Source organism: Balaenoptera musculus, chromosome 7 (genome assembly GCF_009873245.2).
Source record: "Balaenoptera musculus isolate JJ_BM4_2016_0621 chromosome 7, mBalMus1.pri.v3, whole genome shotgun sequence".
NCBI classification, from domain to species: domain Eukaryota; kingdom Metazoa; phylum Chordata; class Mammalia; order Artiodactyla; family Balaenopteridae; genus Balaenoptera; species Balaenoptera musculus.
This window is the reverse complement of record NC_045791.1, coordinates 74,072,389-74,092,852: the sequence shown is the minus strand read 5'-3', so window position 1 is coordinate 74,092,852 and position 20,464 is coordinate 74,072,389. Positions and strand designations below refer to the sequence as shown.

General features: G+C 39.5%; 1 protein-coding gene across 1 annotated transcript in view; it reads left to right on the top strand.

The window, feature by feature from the left end:
- The first annotated feature begins 244 nt into the window (after positions 1-244).
- The window catches only part of DNAH7 (dynein axonemal heavy chain 7), a 277,143-nt gene continuing 256,923 nt past the window's right edge, over positions 245-20,464 (top strand). Inside the window, 1 exon segment of the mRNA XM_036858189.1 lies at positions 245-286. Within this exon segment, the coding sequence (XP_036714084.1) occupies positions 245-286 (42 nt within the window).

The following is a 20,464-nucleotide window of genomic DNA, read 5'->3' as shown; positions in this document are numbered from 1 at the left end:
GGATGTAGTGTTGCTAAATAGGAAAGAGAGACATGAATAATTCACTAGTGTTTCCTAGTTAGCCATTTGTACTATGCAAATAGGTATTGTACAGAGTACCTGTATTCACACACAATTTGTTATACGTGGAACAGAAATTGGTATAAAATTTCATAATTCTTTATCTAGAACATCTGAGAAACCTCTTGTTAAATAGCCTTCCTAAGAAGACCTTCTTCAGGCAGAATGGGCTCTGAGGCACCAAATGCCTGATTCATTCAAGGAACCAAAAGATCTCCAGAGAGAGGTGAGACAAGGGGCTGGAGAGGTGGGCAGAGGCTTTGTCAACCAGTTTGGCTTTTACATTAGGGTCATGGGATGCCAGTGAAGAGTTTTAAATGAGAGCTTCACATAATTGTAATTTGTGTTTTTCATTGTTTGGACACTGTGTGGAGGCTATCTGAAAGGGGGTAAATCTGAAGGCTGAGACCCATTTAGGAGGATTATTTCAGTCGTCCTGGCAAGAGGTGGTGGTGGCTGAGGAAGCTGAGAGAAAGGGACAGATTCAAGTGAGATTTGAGAGAACTGATAGAGTTCCCTAATTACCTGGGCGTGTAAGATGATGGAGCATATAAAGGATGATTCTCAAGTTTTTCTTTTGAGTAAGCATTTCAGTGGTTGTCAATTTAGTAATATAGGGAACAGCAGAGGAGGGGCATGTTTGAGAGAAAGACGAGTTCACCTGTGATGTGTTGTCTGTGATGCTGGCTTTTGGTTACGTGGATTTGGCTCAGTGGTGTGGCCAGCCTTGAAGCTACAAATCAAGGTGGGTTGCCCTGCCAGAGCGATGGTAGGTAAAACCTGTCTCTACTTCTGTAAGCACCTCATTTCCTTCTTTCCTCTCTGCCCCCTTCCCAGTTCCTTTAAGGCTTTGTACTCAGGTTCTGTCCCTCTTATGAAAATCTTGTCTCAGAAAGCATCTGAAATATATTCATGCAAAAGTGAAAATGACTAATATAAGCTTTAAAAGTCACCCCTAGAGGCAGATTATATTTTCTGAAAAATAACCACAGAAATATTTATGATCCCTCATGTTCTTCCACAGCCTGGCCCCTCCCCTGGCCGCGTCCCCTCTGTGTGACTGCGCAAATAGGTGTCATTTGTGGGCTGTCCAAAATGCCTCTGAAAACTAAACAAATACACAAATGCCATCTAAGTTAAGCTGGCTAGACTACATTTATTCTTAGAATGGTTAGAAATGGAAATAACCTCACTGTATGTGAGATTTATAGAGCGTTTTTGTCAAAATGATAGCAAATGTAAATAAATTTTATTCCAGTTTCTGGATACAGAACGTTCACATTCACTTTGAACTTAAAGTAAACCCTCTATGAATTAGATTAATTCCTCTCAAAAATAATTCTTTACTTTCACTCAGGACGCATAGTCTAAACCCAGTTCTTAAAAAGGCAGGCATTTATAAGTCAACCATCTGAAACCTGGCTAGAAACTTTAGTAATTATCTCCTGTGGCTATAAGAACATCTCAAACACATTTAAAGAAATTTGATACCAAACGGTGCTTTGCAGCCAGGAAAACTGTCTTGCCAAGAACATGGTAGGTCCTTATTGATACATTTTAACTATGAAAAATGAGCCAATGTCTGAACATTTCCCACAATGTTCTGAGTACTCTTTTTAAATAACAGCTTTATTTAAACATAATTTGCATACCAAATAGTTCACCTATTTAAAGTGTACAATTCAGTGGTTTTTAATATATTTGCAGAATTGTACAACCATCACCACTATCTAATTCCAGAACATTTTCATCTCCCCACAAAGAAAACCCAAACTTCTCAGCTCTAGGCAACCACTAAACTACTTGTGTCTCCATGGGTTTGCCTAGTCTATACATTTCATATAAATGGAATCATAAAATAAATAATCTTTTGTGACTAGATTCTTTCACTTAGCATCATGTTCTCAAGGTTCATCCATATAGTTGTATATGTCAGCACTGCATTCCTTTTTATTGCTGAATAATATTCTGCTGTATGGATATATCACATTTTGTTTACCCATTCATCAGTTATTGAACACTTAGGTTGTTTTTACTCTGGCTGTTAAGAATAATGTTGCTGTGTACAGGTTTTTGTGTGGATATATGTTTTCATTTCTCTTGAGTGTATAACTAGGAGTAGAATTGCTGCGTCATATGGTAACTCTGTGTTTAACCATTGAAGAACCACCATGTTTTCCAAAGTGACTACATCAAATTACATTCCCACCAGCAGTATGTGGGTTCCAATTTCTCCACATCCTCCCCTATACTTGTTATTGTCTTTTTGATAATTGCCATCCTAGTAGGTATAAAGTTAAATCTCTTTGTGGTTTTGATTTGCACTTGCCTGATGACTAATGATGTTGAGCATCTTGTCATGTGCTTACTGGCCATTGGTATATTTTCTTTGATGAAATGTCTATTCAAATCTTTTGCCCATTTAAAAATTGGGTTATTAATCTTCTATTAGTGATTTTTAGGAGTTTTTTACATAATCTAGATACAAATGGGTCTCCTTAATTTCTGAGGAACTGCATCAAAGAAAATAAATATAAGATAAACCAAAATATTTTGTGTCAGCACCCAAAACTGAGACACACACTTATATGTACAAATATATATAAGGTACAATTCTTTCATGGTTTAGCAAGAAAAGCTCCTCATTACTTGAAATTCAACAGAACACTCAAAGAGTATACAAATGTACAAAAGAATGTGCAAAATGTACAATAACAGGAAACAGTTAAGCAAAATGACAATTGTGAAGTGTGCTCCATGACCTTGGATAATTCTATGATACACTACGTGTAAACGCCTGCACACACATACACACACAGACACAGTGTAATCTCATACAGTTTAAAAAAATACATGTAGGAAAAAGTCAAGAAGAAATATGCCAGCATACTAATCATATCAGCACGTGGGCAGTGGAATGATAGGTGATATTTCCCCATGCTTTCCAGTTATCTACAATAAGCACGCATTTCTTTTATAATCAGGCATTTGATGGGGGAGGGGGCAAAGCTGCTTTAGCAATAACGCAAAAAATGTAAAACTAAAATAGTATACTGTCTTTAACAAATTCTGATGATTTTGGAAGTTCTTCATGGCACTTTATTATATATCTTTTTGAGTAATGCCAGCAAGTTAGGGTCATCTTACCTGCAAAATCCCACAACCATTTATCTTGGACTTTATTCCTCCAAGAGTTTAAGTTGCTTCTTGGAGGGTAGCTTGGCACACTGAAACATATTTCCTTGTTCATAAACAATACTTTATAGTATTAACACATTCCCCTACTTTGAAATGTCTGTTAAAACCTGATCAAGGACAATTTTTCTTTGCTTAGCTTTCTTTGTTTGTTTGTTTGCTTCATATATTATTGAAAGAGGGGCCTATAAAGCTTTGAAAAACGTATTTTGTACCACCATAACTCTATGCAGCTTCTTTTGTCTCAGAGGCCAGGGATATTCCCATGATGCAGGCAGACCATGGGTCTCTGGCCACAGTTCTTGCAACTGCTATCATTTCAAGACAAACCACTAATTGCTGAGGAATTCACTGGGAGTTAAAAAAGGACTTTTCTTCACCGTATACTCCTTGAGCTCTCCAGCAGATCTCTCTTGTCCTCAGGCCCCCACTTCTCATTATCCACGACAGTTCACATTCCCTGCTCTCCACGTGAATGTATTTTAAGGGAAAACTGCTTCTGAAAAACAAAATGTTCTGGTGGGTTTGGATCCGCGGTGATAGAGCCACGTTGGCACCAAGCTGTGGACACATGTCCAGACTGCAGTTTGTAAATGTGATAGCAATTTTGCTAAAAATAAGGACTTTCTTTGCAACTTATAGAGGTATGGATAGAGGAGAAGCTGGAGTTGTCCTTTATTTTTCAAATGCCCTCTCATTTCCTGCTGTGTGCTGATGTGTCAAAGCCTCCACATGAATTAAAGTTCCAGTGAGATTTGCCATAGCGGTTTCTTGGGAATGTCCATAAATATTTTTTTGCTTTGGTTTTTGTTCTCAGCAGAAAGTGTTGCTTGTGATTATCCCTTTTCTAAATTATATCTCTTTTTAAGATCTGAAAAAATAAGCTTTTGTGTTTCTCAGGAAGCAAACATTTTTTTTTTCCCCTGCCCTGCTCAGGACTGAGGGGTTTTACTTTAAGAACATGGAGCTAGAGTTTTCAATTACTGATTTGACACAAAGGCAACAGTGAATTTACCAACGTTTTCCTGGTGTAAGTCAACTTTTCTTACATTTTTCCTGTAAGTGATCATTGTTTTAGCAGCTTAATTATTTTACCACATAAAGCGGTCACTGTTCCTCCCGCTCAGGCTCTGAATAAATCAGGCCCTTCCTTGTGTTGGGACACTCATCCCCCGGCTTCAGCAACATTCACCAATTCACTCAGCGACTTTCATCCATCCAGGGACTTAAGAGTTTGGTAACATTTAAACAACCTTAAAAAAGAGAAAAACATCATGAAATTCAAAGAGCACCCCTTGAAGCCTAACTCCTGCTGGGCTCTGGGTCACAAAGCAGTGAGTGTATTACTCCCCAAGGCTTGGCAATATTAGCTATGGTGAATGGGGCCTCTTCTTCCACTGCTTTTTTTTTTTTTTTTTAAACAAAAGGATTCCATTAAGGCACACACACACACACACACACACACACACACACACACACACACACACACACACACACACACAGTAGGAATGCAAGGGCATTTCCACGTTCAATTCCTTTCCAAGGACTGCACTTTTTATTCCCTGGGGAACCTGAGCAACATGGAGGAACGTGGGCGGTGGTTGACTGCTTTTGCTGTTTGTCATCCCTCCTCTGGTTTAGCCACAGAGGACTGAGCAGGAGGCTTCGGACGTGCCAATCACATGATGAACCTATGGCTGGGAATTATAGCTTCAGTTTATTGAGTACTGATTTGCCTCGTGTAATGCAAATTCTACTTTTAGCACTCTTTTCTCATTTAAATCTCACAACCACTGGAAGGGGTAGATATTGCATGTTATTGTTATCCCTATTTTGCTGGAGTTAAGTGAGTTGGCCAAGGTTACACAGCCTATGAGGGGCAGCGGCAGGAGTTTAGTGCAGGCCTCCCCGGATACCAGTGAGTGTTGGCTTTCTACCCCTATTATTTTGGACTTGACTACAAAGTACCTACATCTGTCAGCTCTTCCTATTATTTCCATGTGCTTCCCATGGACAGGAGTGCAAGTTTGCAAATCTCAGCTCTCCACTGAAATAGTGCACAACCACTATATTATATAAAATGTCTATGTGTTTACAGTGTCTTCAACAAATATTACATTCTATATTACTTGACACTAAATTGATAAAAACTAGTAAAGTATAAATTTCAGTAAAGTTACTCTCACAGAGATTATAAGGTGAATGCCAATATCTATTTGCTTTAATAACATTTAGAAATTTATACAAGCTTAAGAAGCATTACATTATAGTTCATATGTTTTTAAAAATTATAGTTTATAATTTTTATTAAAGTGGTAAATGCATTCACCATAGAAAATACAGAAAAACAAAAAATTAAAAAAATTTACAAATCAAATTAGATCTCTTATTTAGGGATAACTGCTGCTAATGATGACTCTTTTACTTAATATATCATAAGTATATTCTTGCCACAAAATATAACATATTTAATGGTTATATGCTATATCATTGTATGGATATAGCATCTTTTATTTAATCAATCCCCTATTTTTGGACATTTAATTTTTTTAACTGTTCATTATTGAAAACAATACAGCAATTATCCTTGAAGGCAAATCTTTGCGTACGTTCATAATTATTTCCTTGGAAGATAATTTCTTAAAAGTAGAATCTCAAGGTCAAAGGATACATAAAATATCAGGGTTTTTTTCCTTCTGGAAAAATTGTACTAATATTTTAAGGCCCAATAGCTAAGTGAGAGTTCCTGTTACTCCACCCTTGCCAGTGTTGGTTATTATCAATTTTCAAGAGATTACCAATTTTATAGGAGAAATATATTTTATTTTTCATTTCTTTTATCATTATGAGGCCAGGCATCTTTTTATCAGCCATTTGTACTTCTCTTTTTATTACATTTTGAGAAGGACGATTAAAAAAAACTTTGGTGCAGTCTGAGCAACATCAAATATTGTGATGATAGGTTAACAAAAAACTTTAGCTTATTATTTTTTTTGGAGTCCGCTTCCTTTATATAGATGCCACAGGCATAGAATTTGGGGTTTGGGGGGGTCAAACCTTAAAATTTGACACCTAGCTGTGGCTTTGGTCAGCTTGGTGGGCTTTTCTGCTCTGGATGTATATGCACATGGGCACTACATGAACATCTGAAAAACTGTGCAAACAAATAACTAATCAGACCCAAAGTAGACCTTTTCCTGACCTGACTCAAAACTAAAATGCTGAGTTGCCAGGTTATTTGTGGCTACAAAAATATTATTGGCAATTAGTCTGGGGCTATCAAATTCAGTTCCACCTGTAACTGAATTAGAGACCCACATCCTTTTCTCCAAGGAGATTGGTGTACCAAATCTGTCTTCGACGTTGGATAGTATTAAACAGGATTTCAGCCAATGAACAAAGTTTCTATTTGGAAAATGTCAAGGGTGATAAGCACAAAAGAGTAGTAATATCATTATTTTCTATCTAACCAACTTAATAATTGGACATGAATGGTGGGAAAATTTCTGCCAAACAAATACAAATGTTCCGTCCTGAGAAAGTGAGTTAGTTTTTTGGAATCTTAAAGGATTCAAAACAAATGCAAAACAAAATATTTCAGATGGTGGCAATTATAGGTGGAGAGTCCCATGGAAATGTGCATATGTTTCAGGATGGAAAAAAAAAAAAAAAGGACCTGTTTCGGAATGGCCAAGATAATGCCAGCTATTCTTCTCCCTTGTGTGGCTGGTGTACTATCTAGAATTCGAAAATCATCATTTGAATTGGAATATCTGCTTTCATTCCTTCCCCAGCCCTGCAGGCTCGTGCAGGCTCACACTCTTCAGTCAGGATTGCAGTTCCTCTGCCCTGAATTCTTCAAGGTACCAAACTTTTCATGTCCCACCTCCAACACTGAGTCTGGTACAGAGCACTTGCTCACCAAGTGTGGATCATGGAATGAAAGCACAAACCTGCTGACGCACGCCAGAATAAAGCATTCAGGGAGGTGACCCTGGCATCATCACCTCCACTGTCAGGCAAGAAGACAGAGGCTGATAGAGTTGAGATTTATCCAAGGTTGCATAGTTACGGACAGAGCACCTGAGTTCACATCTCCTGGTCCTAGAATTATGTTCTTTCAACTGCAAAAGAAAACCAGCTTACGCATTTTTAAGCCTCTATTCAGTATCATAAAAGTAGATTTATTAATATTATAAAGGTTATTTTTCCATTCTGTATTTATTTATAACTTCTCTCATTTCCCAGATAATTCAAAGCAACTGATGAATGTACAATGAGAGAGAGAGAAAAGATTATGTACTGGGAAAATATACACCAGAATTATAATAGCTAACATTTCATGAGTACTATGTGCCAGGAATTGTTCTAAGTGCTTTACATAGGTTGATTCATTTAATACACACAATGACTCTGTGAGGTAGGTACGACTGTTTTACAATTTTACAATCGTAGGAAATGAAACACAGAGAATTCCAGTAACTTTCTCAGGTCACAAAGCTAGTATGTGGTGAAGCCTGGCCATAAACCTAAGTAGTCGTGGCCTTCAGATCCCTGCTCAAGGGACCGAGCTAGCCCGCCTTCTAGGTATCCTTGAGGTCTGTACTTCTCCGACTTCTATCTTCAGATCCTTGCCCTGGGAAGCCATGCCCGTACATCTACCCTCACACATGGTTCTGAGAACCAAACTCTAGGCCCCTCTCTCAGACTTATTATACTTCCACTTTGATATGTACATATTTATTGAGATCAGCGTTTGATAAGATTTTTTTAGTTGTTCTCAGGAGGAGGCTTGATCCATTGTAAGTCTAGGCTCAAACTTTGAGCTCCCTTATTTACTGGTTGTGTGATCTTGGGCAAGGCACCTATCTTCTTTGTGCCTCAGTTTCCTCATCTGTTGAATTTTGACAGTACTAGTAACTATCATATGTTTAGTGTGAGCATTAAATCTGACTGTGGCTGAAAAGCACTTAACACAGTACTTGGCACATAGTAATAATTGATACTAGCTATTATAATTAATTATAAGAAAATATACCATTTTTAGATCTTTACAGTTAGGCCCCAGTGTGGTCACTTTCTCAGAGAAGAATTGGAATCATCAGGATTAAGAAAATAAAATCAGGTCTAGATAATGTAACCACTAACTGTTTGCAGGTTAGTGTTAACTAAACCCAAGCTTTTGGTTCAATTGCCTGACTTAAATTTGGTAATTCTAGCTCATCCAGACTCAGGTATAATTTGTCTTTTGAATTTTTGTATCTACAGGCTTTCTAGATTTGTTTATTGTGTTTAAAAATTTTAAGTATAGTGCTAATGATAGAAATTAGAAATTGTAGAAATGTATAAAGGGAAAAAAGTCATTTATAATCTCATCTTCTAACGAAGTTAAGAAATGGGTAAATCATAATTCTCAGTTGTGGCACACTGTTGTCATGGGCTCAGGCATGGACATCTTTTATTTTGTTTATTCATTACTATGTAACATAATGAATAGCAAAAGACCCCGTGCCCTGTCAGGAAGTAGAATGCTACCAGTAACTGACCTCTATCTACTTGTTTTTTCCCTGTTCCTCTTAACCCTGTGCCTCCCTGCCAGAGATAACTACTGTCCCACATTTTTGTGTTTATCACCACTCCTTTTCTTAGTTTCGTCATGCACACACATGCACATGTATACATATGTGTATCTAAATAATGTAATATTTTGTTTAGCTTGTTTTGGTATATTTATTAAGATTCATCCATGTTGGCTTATATGACTAAAGTCCACTCATTTAAAAATTTTATAATATTTTATCATGCACCTATACCACAACTTATTTATCCTTTCTTTTGTAATGGACATTGGGAGATATATTTCTTTCAGCCTTTAAAAAAATATGTTTTTTAATGTTGTTTTGATCAAATCTGAACACAATTTTGCTTCTGCCTTCTGCCCACCTCTGTACTTGTCATTATATTTAAGAATTTTCTCATTTTATTATAACTTTTAGAGACAATAACATCTCCTTCAGTGGATATATCATAATTTACTTAACCATCTTGCTATTATCAGGCATTTACGTTGTAGCTCATCTTGGCTAACATAATTACCATGTAAACAAATATTATTGAACATAAATATGTTTTGTGAATTTTGTTTTATGTCCTGAAAATGATTTCCAGAAGCAGAACCCCTGAGTCAAATACCCAAACATTGTAGGACTCTTGTATATACTGCCAAATTAGTTTCCAATGCATTGGACTAATTAAAACTCTACCAGCAATGATTCAGAGTACCATAGAAATATCAAATTAATATCTGGGTATTCAGAGGATAGAACCTACCCAGACATGCTTGGCAACCATAAATTGGTCTGGGAAAACTAAATGCAAAAGAGAAATACACTTACAATCATCAATGACGTCTTTACACTGACTCCTTTTAGGAAATGTTGAAACAAGAACAATTTTAGATGTCAAGTATTAAAACAAGAAAACCTGGATCATTACTCTTTTAGCTCTACTATGTCAAATATATGACTGTTTAGAATCATCCAGATAAATGAACAACATTTTCTATTTTTCTTTCTGGATGTTTGATCAGTTTAAGTAGAACCAGAATTAAATCAACATACCACCACAATGCAAATTGTTTTGTTTTGGGAATTTTTGAGTTTCATGCTTTGCATTTACCATAAATTAGCCTCCTACTTCCCTTTATGTATTTCAGGATTTTGTGTTCTTGAAGGCATTCTTCCGTTTACTTTGCATCATGAAATCTACAATGTCCCATCTTTAAATAACTACCTAACTTCACTGAAACCCTGTCACCTCTGAAAGGATTCAGATGAGGGAATTTTCGTTCCCTTGGTGTAGAAATGCCTACTGTTCTATAGATTACTGAAAAAACATCTCAGTCTCCATTGCAGTGCCAACCAACAAAGCACAATGGAATTTGCAGGCATCATCTCTCCTGAAGGGAATCCTAACAAATTTAACATGAAGTTTAGTACTGACTATATCTGTATGCAAGAACTGATGGAATCATTTTGTTCCATTATATCCAAAATCAATAACAACAAAGTGGGTAAATAGTGATTAGAAAAGCCCAATAGCCAAAACATAATATATGCCTTTTTGTCTAGAATGGTTGTAACACAGTGTCCCATACATGTTTTTAAAAAAAGGTGTTAGTTCAGAGAAAGGTCAAAATAATTATACAAACAGATAAAAGCCATTCAAAATATTGGTCTCCAGCTAGGGAAAGCCAAAAGATCTTGCTTCCAAATCAACTCTTTGAAATCCCAAGTTTTTTCACTAGTTCCTGACTGTTGGATCATAATTTATAAAGTTTTTATTTTTTCTTTTGGTATCTTTCCCACAGACACGCTTTTCACTTTGCCCTGTGTTTTCATCCACCGCTTGGTATAGGTTTGAATGCTGCTTGTGTCATTTAATTTTACATCAAGAAGAATGTTTTTGAAATATAATATAAAATTCTCCTGTAGTTTATATCATGGATCAGGCCATTTTCCCAAAATTGTTTTTATTTCCTTTAAAAATATCATTAGACAACCAGTCTTTGCCATTGCTTAACCTTTTTCACGGAGGAATTTATGGATTAGCAATGGTTTTCCTCTCTGTGCTTGAATTTCTTCATCTATAAAATGGAGATTAAAAACAGTACCACTTCATATAGCTAAGGTTGAATGAGTTACATCAAGTCCTCAGTGTAATGACAGGCTCAGAGAAAATGTTATATGAGTATTTTTATTTTTATTCCACCTAGTACAAATATCTATACTAACGAAATCTCCAGTAGGTTCTAAATACTTCCCGACTGTTGAGAAACAGACAATCAGAAAATAATACCATTGGAGGCACAAAATAACAATTATTGACCCTTGATTCATAAACATTTATTTAGTAGCTACTCTAAGCAAAGAAAAATATTAAATAAATGAATGTGCTTCCAGGTCAGAAGATTTTGAGCAAAGAGAGTGAGGGTTACAGACATTTGCACACTTCACCGGAAGGACAGCCCTCCTCTATTTTGGAAGGTTTTTCTCTCTGATGCAGTTGTCTGCTCAAAGGGGACCTTGGGGAGGGAATGTAGGATGTGTATGTTTGCTACACACACCACCTACCATCCCTCTTCTCCTTACTAATACAACCTAGAAAGTAGGCTGCCAAGTACTTTCAGGAGGGGCTGACCCTTCTGCTGTACCAGAGCTGAATCTTAATTCCATTCTCCTCAGTGACTGATTTAGAAATAGAGGAATCATTCAATTCTTGCTAATGCCACTAGAGGCAAAGTTTACTTGGGAACTTCTGGGAAATTATTCCTGGTACCTAAAAAGGGACACATGAAAGAAGTGACTTTGTCTTCCAACCTTTGGACATTAATGTGGAGGGATATAGTGATCTGAAGGACAACCACCATTTTTTTTTTTTTTTTTGGTAGTAGGGTTTTATTTATTTATTTTTGGCTGTGCTGGGTCTTTGGTTCGTGCGAGGGCTTTCTCTAGTTGCGGCAAGTGGGGGCCACTCTTCATCGCGGTGCGGGGACCGCTCTTCATCGCGGTGCGCGGGCCTTTCACTATCGCGGCCCCTCCCGTTGCGGGGCACAGGCTCCAGACGCGCAGGCTCAGTAGTTGTGGCTCACGGGCCCAGCTGCTCCGTGGCATGTGGGATCTTCCCAGACCAGGGCTCGAACCCGTGTCCCCTGTATTAGCAGGCAGATTCTCAACCACTGCGCCACCAGGGAAGCCCACAACCACCATTTTTGACCATGAGTGGACCAACCTGAAGAGATAAACCTTCATGCTGAGGATGGCAGAGCAGGAATTTGGAAAAACAAAACACTTGATCTCTAATGAGGTCACTGAGCTGCTGAATTAACTAACCTATAACACCTTGGCTCTGTACTCTGTTTTTAATATGTAAGATAACAGATCCCTTAAGCCATTTTGGGTTGAGGCTTCTGTTACTTGCAGCAGGAACATCTAAACGAAGACAAGGAGGGAGGGGGCATGTCTCACCTGGTTAGCCAGAAATATTAGTTTCTTATTTCTGGTGTAACACATTTCTACAAACTTTGGCTTAGAACAGCACAATTTTTTTCTCTTACAATTCTGGACTTCAAAGGTCTAAATTCAAGCTGCTGGCAGGGCTGAGTTCCTTCTGGAAGTTTAGGAGACAATCAGATTCCTTGCCTTTTCCAGCTTCTAAAGGCTGCCTGTATTCCTTGGCTGTGGCCCCTTCCTCCCATCACTGGGGGCTCTTGTTCCCATCAGCACCCTCCCATTGCTGACTCTGATCTCCTTTTCCCTCTTATAAGGGCATTGGGCCTTCCTGGATAGTCCAGGGCAGCGATCCCCAACCTTTTGGCACCAGGGACCGGTTTTGTGGAAGACAATTTTTCCACAGACCTGGGGGCTGGGGGACGGTTCAGACAGGCAGTAATACAAGCGATGGGTATCCTGCTGTGCAACCCGGTTCCTAACAGGAGGGCTGGGGACCCCTGGTCCAGGGTAACCTCCCCATCTCCAGATGCAAAGTCCTTTTTGTCACGTGAGGTAACACAGTCACAGGTTCCGGGGATTAGGGCATGGCCATCTTTGGGGACATCTTTCAGTCTACCACTTCAGGTAAACTGAGCCAACCCTGGACATGAAAGGGACAAGAACTGCTGTCACAGCCAGGTCACCCGTATGCTCCTGTGGAGAGAATGAGCGTGAGGAAGACATTGTTAAACTGCAGTGTTTGTCTCCTTTATCTTACCAGTGTCGGCTGTCATCTTCTCTTGGTTTCTAGTTGGTAGCCCTAATTTAGCCCAGGATGATCAGTCCTTCTTGCCTCATCTCCATAATAATGACATTTGACATTTAAATTGAGTCTCTACTCTGTGCTCTATTTTAAGAACTTTATCCGCACTAACTAAATTAATCATCCTAAACCTCTGAAGTTGTTGCTACTGCTAAAACCATTTTACAGATGAGCAAATTCAGCTGCAATTGCCTCGATTCACGCAGCTGACCACGAGTGAGTGCTTATTTTCTCTACTTATGTAGGAGCTGATAGCCTGTGGCTCGTAGCACTCTTCCAGAGATGGAAAGTAACTTCAGATTCCTACCGCTGAGAACCAGTAAGGCCAGTAAGGATGCCTTTCATTGCAATTTTCACCATATCCAATGGGGTTTAAACAATAGGAAGTAAATCCTCTCCCTAAACAAGAAGTTCAGAGGTAGGGTTGCGGGAAGGGTTAATTCAGCTGCTCAGTCATGTCAAGGTTCCTTTTATGAGGGAGGAAAGCCTTTCCCAAAGCCTGTAAGCTTTGCTTTTTTTTTTGTTTTTCTTTTGGACTTGATCCCTACGCCCATCACTGGCCAAGGGGACTGTCCAGTCATGAGTCACCCCTGGGCCTGAGCCTAACTACCGTGAACACATTGCTGCCTGAGCCCTGAGTGAGGCCACGGGTCTGTCAGCACAGGCGGTGAGAGGGAGCCACGGGGGGCACACGTCCTGGGACACGTACCCTCACAGCGCGCGGAAGGGAAGCTGCCCAACGCACTTAACGACAAACGACTCTCCAGCCGATCCCCGGGTATCTCCTACCACGTGGAGATAATAGGCCCCGGGACCATTCGCTGCTGTGATGAGAACAGACTTCATAGCTGCTCCTCAGCTGGGACAGGGGCGGTAGCACGTGGTGCAGGGCAGGGGGCGTGCTGCCCTCACAGCCTGCAGAGTATCACTGGAAGTGGGGTTTGCCTCCCTCCTTATCAGCTCAACTCAAAGGGCCCATGCAGTAAACAGTTGTCGACAACTTAGAGGATACTATTTTTTCACAAGGAAGGAAGAAGTTCTTGTCATGGCCCCAATATGCACCTCTTCTGATAGGGGACCTTTCATATTGACCGGAATCTTTTTGAAGTCTTTTGACATTTTTCCCTGAATAGCCTATTTCACCTAGAGTAAAGCACATGGCACCTAATTTATCTTCCCAGAGCAGAGGCAGAGCTGAGTCACCGACACAGGGACTCAATCCTTCACTGCCTCGTGGCCTCAGGAGGCCAAGGCGGAGCCTGTGCGCGGAGAGCTCCGTCCTCCTGCTCCCACGATATCGGCGTGGGTCACAATCCAGCTCCGGACGTTTGACTCATGTGTCATAGAGGCGTGTCATAGTTACTGAACAAATCATTCCAGCATCAGTGTTCCTGTTGCCAATGGACCATTTCCATGTTCATTTCTTAAGAAAAGTAGGATTGTTTAGCCTGGAGGTTCAATCAACTAGATGAGCATATTGAAGCCGTGCCCTTTCTGGCCGTCTGAATATCCAAACAAGGCTCAGAGCAGCCTCCTTGCCATTCATCAGTGAGCAGATAAAGGGCAGTCTTCTGGGGAGCGCTTCTCCTGCTGTGATGGCCTAGCCCACACCTCTGGCACATCCAGGGGCAGGCGGGCTGCACCTGGTTGGCACATTCAAAATCCGAAAGGAGGCACGTGGCAGGGGCCGCCCCTGGTTCTGACTTAAGTTTGTGTCACTGCGTCTCTTTCCTCCACTACCATTTCTGCTTTTCTCTTGTTGATCAAAGCCCTGGGAGGAATTACCCCTCAGCAAGCTCAATAGTGCCCTTTGTACAGGTGGGCTCCTCCTTGAAGTCTGAGCCAGAGGGTGTTTTATGTGCAAATACGACCTTAAGAGTCCAAGTGGTTTCTGATAACTCCTAATAAACGGTCTCGTGGGTCAGCAGAGTCAAGGATGAGGTTAGATGGGGAAGTTTGGGTTTGGGGAATTATTAAGAGCTTTTTGGCCCATTCAGTCACAGGGGTGCTCCCACAGCCACTGCTCTGTGGAGTCGCCTTCACTCTCTGGTCACTGTCACAGGCCTCGACCAGGACTCGGCCAGAACGCTCAGGCGCTAGAGCAGCTGAGAAAGTCCACCTGCGTGTTGGTCACCCATGGAGAAAGCTAAGGGGAGGTCCTGGCCAGAGTCTGTTTTTCTCTCCCTCACCCCTCCCCTCCCCTCACAAGTATTGCTTTGCACTTGTCCTTGCTGCCTTGTAAATCCACACATGCTGGCGGGTCTAAGATAATTCCTCTAATTGAAAGTGAGAGGTTATCTCCTTTGCTTAGTTTAGCATGAGTCACTGGTATGTCTGAGAAGTGAAGTCCTAGCCTGTTATTGACACTGGAAACTGCACAAAAGGAATGAATTGCTGAAGTTTAGAACACACATCGTGACTCTCACACCAGTGGCGCCCTGGCTGTTTGGAGGGATGGAAAGAAAGTCAAGTCCCTAAGGTGGAGGTCATTGTGAAAATCCCAGGTTTTATTAGAGAGGTCTTTTGAGTACATAACATTGTGAACTTTAATATTATGGATTTGAAGGAAAATATTTCCTTTGTAGTAGGAAGCCTCTGTTATGTTTTGGAGGAATTTTCCAGTAAATCATCTAACAGCTGCTTTACTGTACAGGCCTTGAAATTTTATCCTTTCATTGGTTACATACTCTTTTGCTTTTGGAAACTTCACATGCTTCTCTTTACCAGTAATATTTTATTCCCAAAATATCAGCTCCTGGGGAGGATTTAATAAAGGCTGACCCAACAAGAAATGTTTTTGAGCAAGCCTTCTGGATTCTTTGGCTAAGTACCATGTCCTATTCAAGTACATCTCTATGTAAGATTATTACTAAAAACCAAAAGGCCAACCTATAGAGATAATGATATTGTGACAAAATGATCAGCTTCTTGTAACAGAAAAGGATTTTGTATCTGTATGGAAACAGTGACTATAGTGGGTGCTTAGAAGTGGTATACTGTGTGTGTGTGTGTGTGTGTGTGTGTGTGTGTGTGTGTGGAGTGGAAAGATGTGATGAGACAGAGCCTTGGCAGAAACATGACCAGTGGAAACTTTATTCTTCAGATTGCAGATGGAAGATTCCCTTCACAGAGGAGAGCCACTAAGTAAACCCCTCCAACGGGGACAGAAATGGATAGCTTGGTCAATGCCATGTTACTGAAATGAGTCTGTGATTCTCCAAGTTTGTTCCACATGAAGGTCACCTGGAAGGTACATGTTACAGAACAGTCATGATGTGTTGATTTCTAGAAGGGGGCTCCTGGCCAATGGGGATTGAAAAATAGAAAAAAAAAATGAGACTAGAAACTCACCAAGCATGACTTCAGTTCCTGGGGCTGAGTTATTGTTGAAATCCTTTAAGAGAGGAAGATTCCCCACTGACAGTACAAGAAGGAAGTGGAGGGGGAGAGGGAAGAGCAAAAAGCTTTGCTCTAAGAGGCCCATCGGATGCTGGTTACAGTGTGTTATTAGGCAGAAATATAGGAGGGCAGGTGGCTTAGAGAGGAGCTGGTCAATGAAAGCATCTTCAAGAAGATTTTTTCAGTGATAAATTAGAAAGAATAAGAGCAGGAGAAAAGAAAAAAAAACTTGAAGACGGGGCACAGGAACTATCAAAACTGAAGCATAGAGAGCAAAAACTGGAGGGAAAAAAGTGGATGGAGCCTCAGGGACCTGTGGAACAGGTCAAGCAATCAGTGTGTGTGTGTATGTGTGTGTGTGTGTGTGTATGTACACACACAGGGTTCACTCTTTGTGTTGTACATTCTATAACAAATGTATAATTACATATATTCACCATTATGGTATCAATTTGTTATTTTTGTAATTAGAGAAAAGGTTATAAAAACAAAAATAATGATTTTCTATACACTATAGTGATAAGTATTTCATAGACTGTAGTGAAAAGCTATTGCTTAATTTCACTGAAAGTAGAATAACTCTGAGAGTTCATTTCTATTTATTGCTTCTACTAATAATACCAACCTTAACCTAGAAAAATATCCTCTTTCCCTGTTAATTTATGTATGCATCCTTTGGGTCTGAGAAGGCAATTAATTTCGTCAAGGTCATTCTTCTCCAAAATATAGAACAACTGGAATATTTTTGCATCTGTTCAATTTCACATCTATAACTATGCCAGGTATCTTTGGGGGATACCAGGCCTGGGAGGGTCAGGGAATGCTGTAGAGGAAGTGATCTTTGAACTGGGACTTAAACATAGTAAAAGAGAGAATAGCATTCATGCAGACAATAATGGTTAATAAATTAGAAGATGATACCATGTGAATTCTTGTTTTAAAAAAGAATAGACCATTTTAGATGTTTGAGCACAAGCTTAATTGATAGAGTGCCTTTGAGTTTGGTTGGAATAAAGTTAGATAAAGAAAAATACAAAGGAAAAGTAAACTCAGTCAAAATGTGGAGGATCACAATCTGAGTAGAAATTCTATGTTGCACAATATAGAGGCTGCATAGGGAAGAGAATGGTGGAAGATAAATCTGGATTGGTAAGGAGGAGGGAGTTGAAAGATAGTCTTCTGAAATAGAATTTGATGACACCAAACCCAAGATGGAGTCATTCTGCATTATTTTAGTGTTTTTTGCCTTTAAGTGTGTACTCGATAGACTGAGGACCAAAACCCAAAACAAAGAAACAAAAGAAAACCAACCAACCAAACAAACAAACAAACAAAAAAGACCCAATTTAAAGACCCATACAGTTATCTAGGTGTTCGGAGCCTAGATTTCAAAAGCAGCAGTAGGATTGGAAGGGAGAGAAGATCTATAAGACTTTCCAAGAAAAAGTAATAACAGAAACTGACTGGATTTGGATTTGGAGGACAAGGAGAAACCCAAGATGAACTCAAGACATTGAGCTCAGACTGCAGGTAAAATGAAAATTTGGGAAGAGAAGATCAGCTTTGGCTCTATAGTTCTGGACTGAATTACATTGAAAGGGAATTAAAGGGAAAATTCATGTGGATCATTGGACACAGGAGATAGGTATTCAAGTGAGAGAGAACATAGCAGGGGACACAGACTTGGGAGCCATAAGCATCAAGGTTTAAATGAAGCTTTAAGAGTAGATGAGCCATTGGCATGAGAACTGAGGGGAGAGGGTACCCGCTGAGGTTTAAAGAATATGTACAAATGGATGGACAAGCAAGGAAAAGCCAGAAAAGTGTGAGAGAACTAGAATGAGGCTGCACAGTCACACAAGACCAGAAAGGAGATCATTTTAAGCAGGAAGCAATAGCAACATCAAATTCTGAATAGCAGTTAAGAAAAATGAGACGTGGGTCAAGGTCATTAGTGATATTAGGCTAGTTCAACGGACTGAGGAAATAGAAGCCAGAGTAGAGAGGCCAATTTTCAAAGAGCTCAAATGGCAAGAACTGGAAAATGGATTAAGTGGGTAAAGACCACTGATTTAAGGATTTAGGATATGAAAGGAAGGAGAGATGGTTTAGAATTTAGAAGATAATGTGAATTATACATTTAATTTAGCAGCTGAGAGATTTGTGAATGATTAAAAGTAGAAGGGAAGGAGTCCTCTTCCATATATTTTTCTGCATCTATTTTTTAAAAACTGTCACCATTACCTGAATATTCTTTAAAAAATACATTACCATACAACTCTTTTGAAAGTAGTGCTGCTTCAGTTATATTTATTCGTATTTGAAGGTACGTTCCTGTACTGTTTTCTTGAAGAACATGGAACCTTGTCTAGGTGCTTAGAGGAAAGGTGGGGCCTGCCTAAAGCAGAGTCACACTTCAAGAGGGTCACATCACAGAGCTGCTAAGTAAAGATTTAGGATTATGACTTTCCTGTGTTATGGTTTGACACTTGGGGACGAGGTGATCCACTTCATGGGTGAGCCTTTACCCATCAGGACCTTGAAGAGCATCCTAATTCCAGCTTCAGCACCGTTTCATTCTCCAGTTTGGATAATAAACAATGATAAAATTTCATTGTCTATTTCCATTCTGTGTATGTAAAATTGGAGTCATGAATGCCAACTCTCAGAGTTTTACAGGTGTCACATTACCACTCATACATCTTGTGACCAATAATAAGATCTGACTAAGAGGTTTAAAAAGAAAAAAAGTGGCTTGCTGGTGAGGAAAATGTTTATCACACACTCGCTGCTGTACTTTATCTGTGAGTGATGATCATTACATCATGGAAACAAATCTGTTCCAACTGAAAGTGAATACTCATCAAAAATCATGGCAGAAGTAGCAGAGTAAATGGCACAAATGTAAGACTACTATGTTATACTTTTTGGTTCTTTCTTTTTAACAATCTATAGTTTAAAGGAAAGAGATAACTTTCAGATGTTGTCAGCAGAATGATCTAAGCTGTACCTACACAGTTACTCTGGATGAGTTCCATTGTCAAACTGCATGCCACAAAGTAAGTTGAAGGAAAACTGACATGGAAATACATCCAAATACAGCCTGCCTCATGTAGAGTACTGTGATATGTGTTAAAGTAAAGCACTACGAAATATGACATAGTAGCAACCGTGCCTTATAAGAACTTACCTGGTTGGGGAGACATATGTAAATGAAATGGTTAAGTAGGAATGCCAGGCATGAATTGCCAGATGATTGAATTGGATCAATGTTATAGGTGGTTTGAGAGGTGAGTTCGTTTAGGCTGAGAAGTCTCTTGGAAAAAGGAGGATTTGAACTGGACCTTTATGGGGGTGGGGAGGCGGAATTTACATTTGTGGAGGGAAAGGGGAAGTCATTCATTTCAGCGATAACAGTCCTCACTAGATTTCCAGTGCCACCCCTCCCCTCTCCCCACTCACAAGCCCATATTTATGAGTGGTTGGTCACTTGGAAAGGTCCTATATCTGTCCTTGTCCTATAGAGCACAGGGCAATACAGCTGCAATGTGGCCCAGGTCACATTCCGTACATAATGCCAGCACTTGACAAATACTTCATAGCATATAATCTATGAACATATGATTTATAGGGTTATTTTATAAAGCATTTCACATGGAAGGAAAAGAGGAAGGCCCAGGGAACTTGCAATGCGTGCTTTTTACTAGGAGCTAAGCTAGCTGCTTTTCCTATAGTATCTGAATCAGTCTACACAACAATTCTGAAAGATTGTGATTCCAATTTAGAAAAGGAAAATAGTAGTTCAGAAATGCAAAGTAACTTGTTTGCCTTCACCAGCCAGTAGAGACAAAGTCGGGATTTTTTTTTTTTTTGAGATATAATTGTCACATAACATTGTATGAGTTTAAGTTGTACAACATAATGATTTGATATACATATACATTGTGAAATGATCACCATAATATGTTTAGTTAACATCCATCCAAAGTCAGGATTC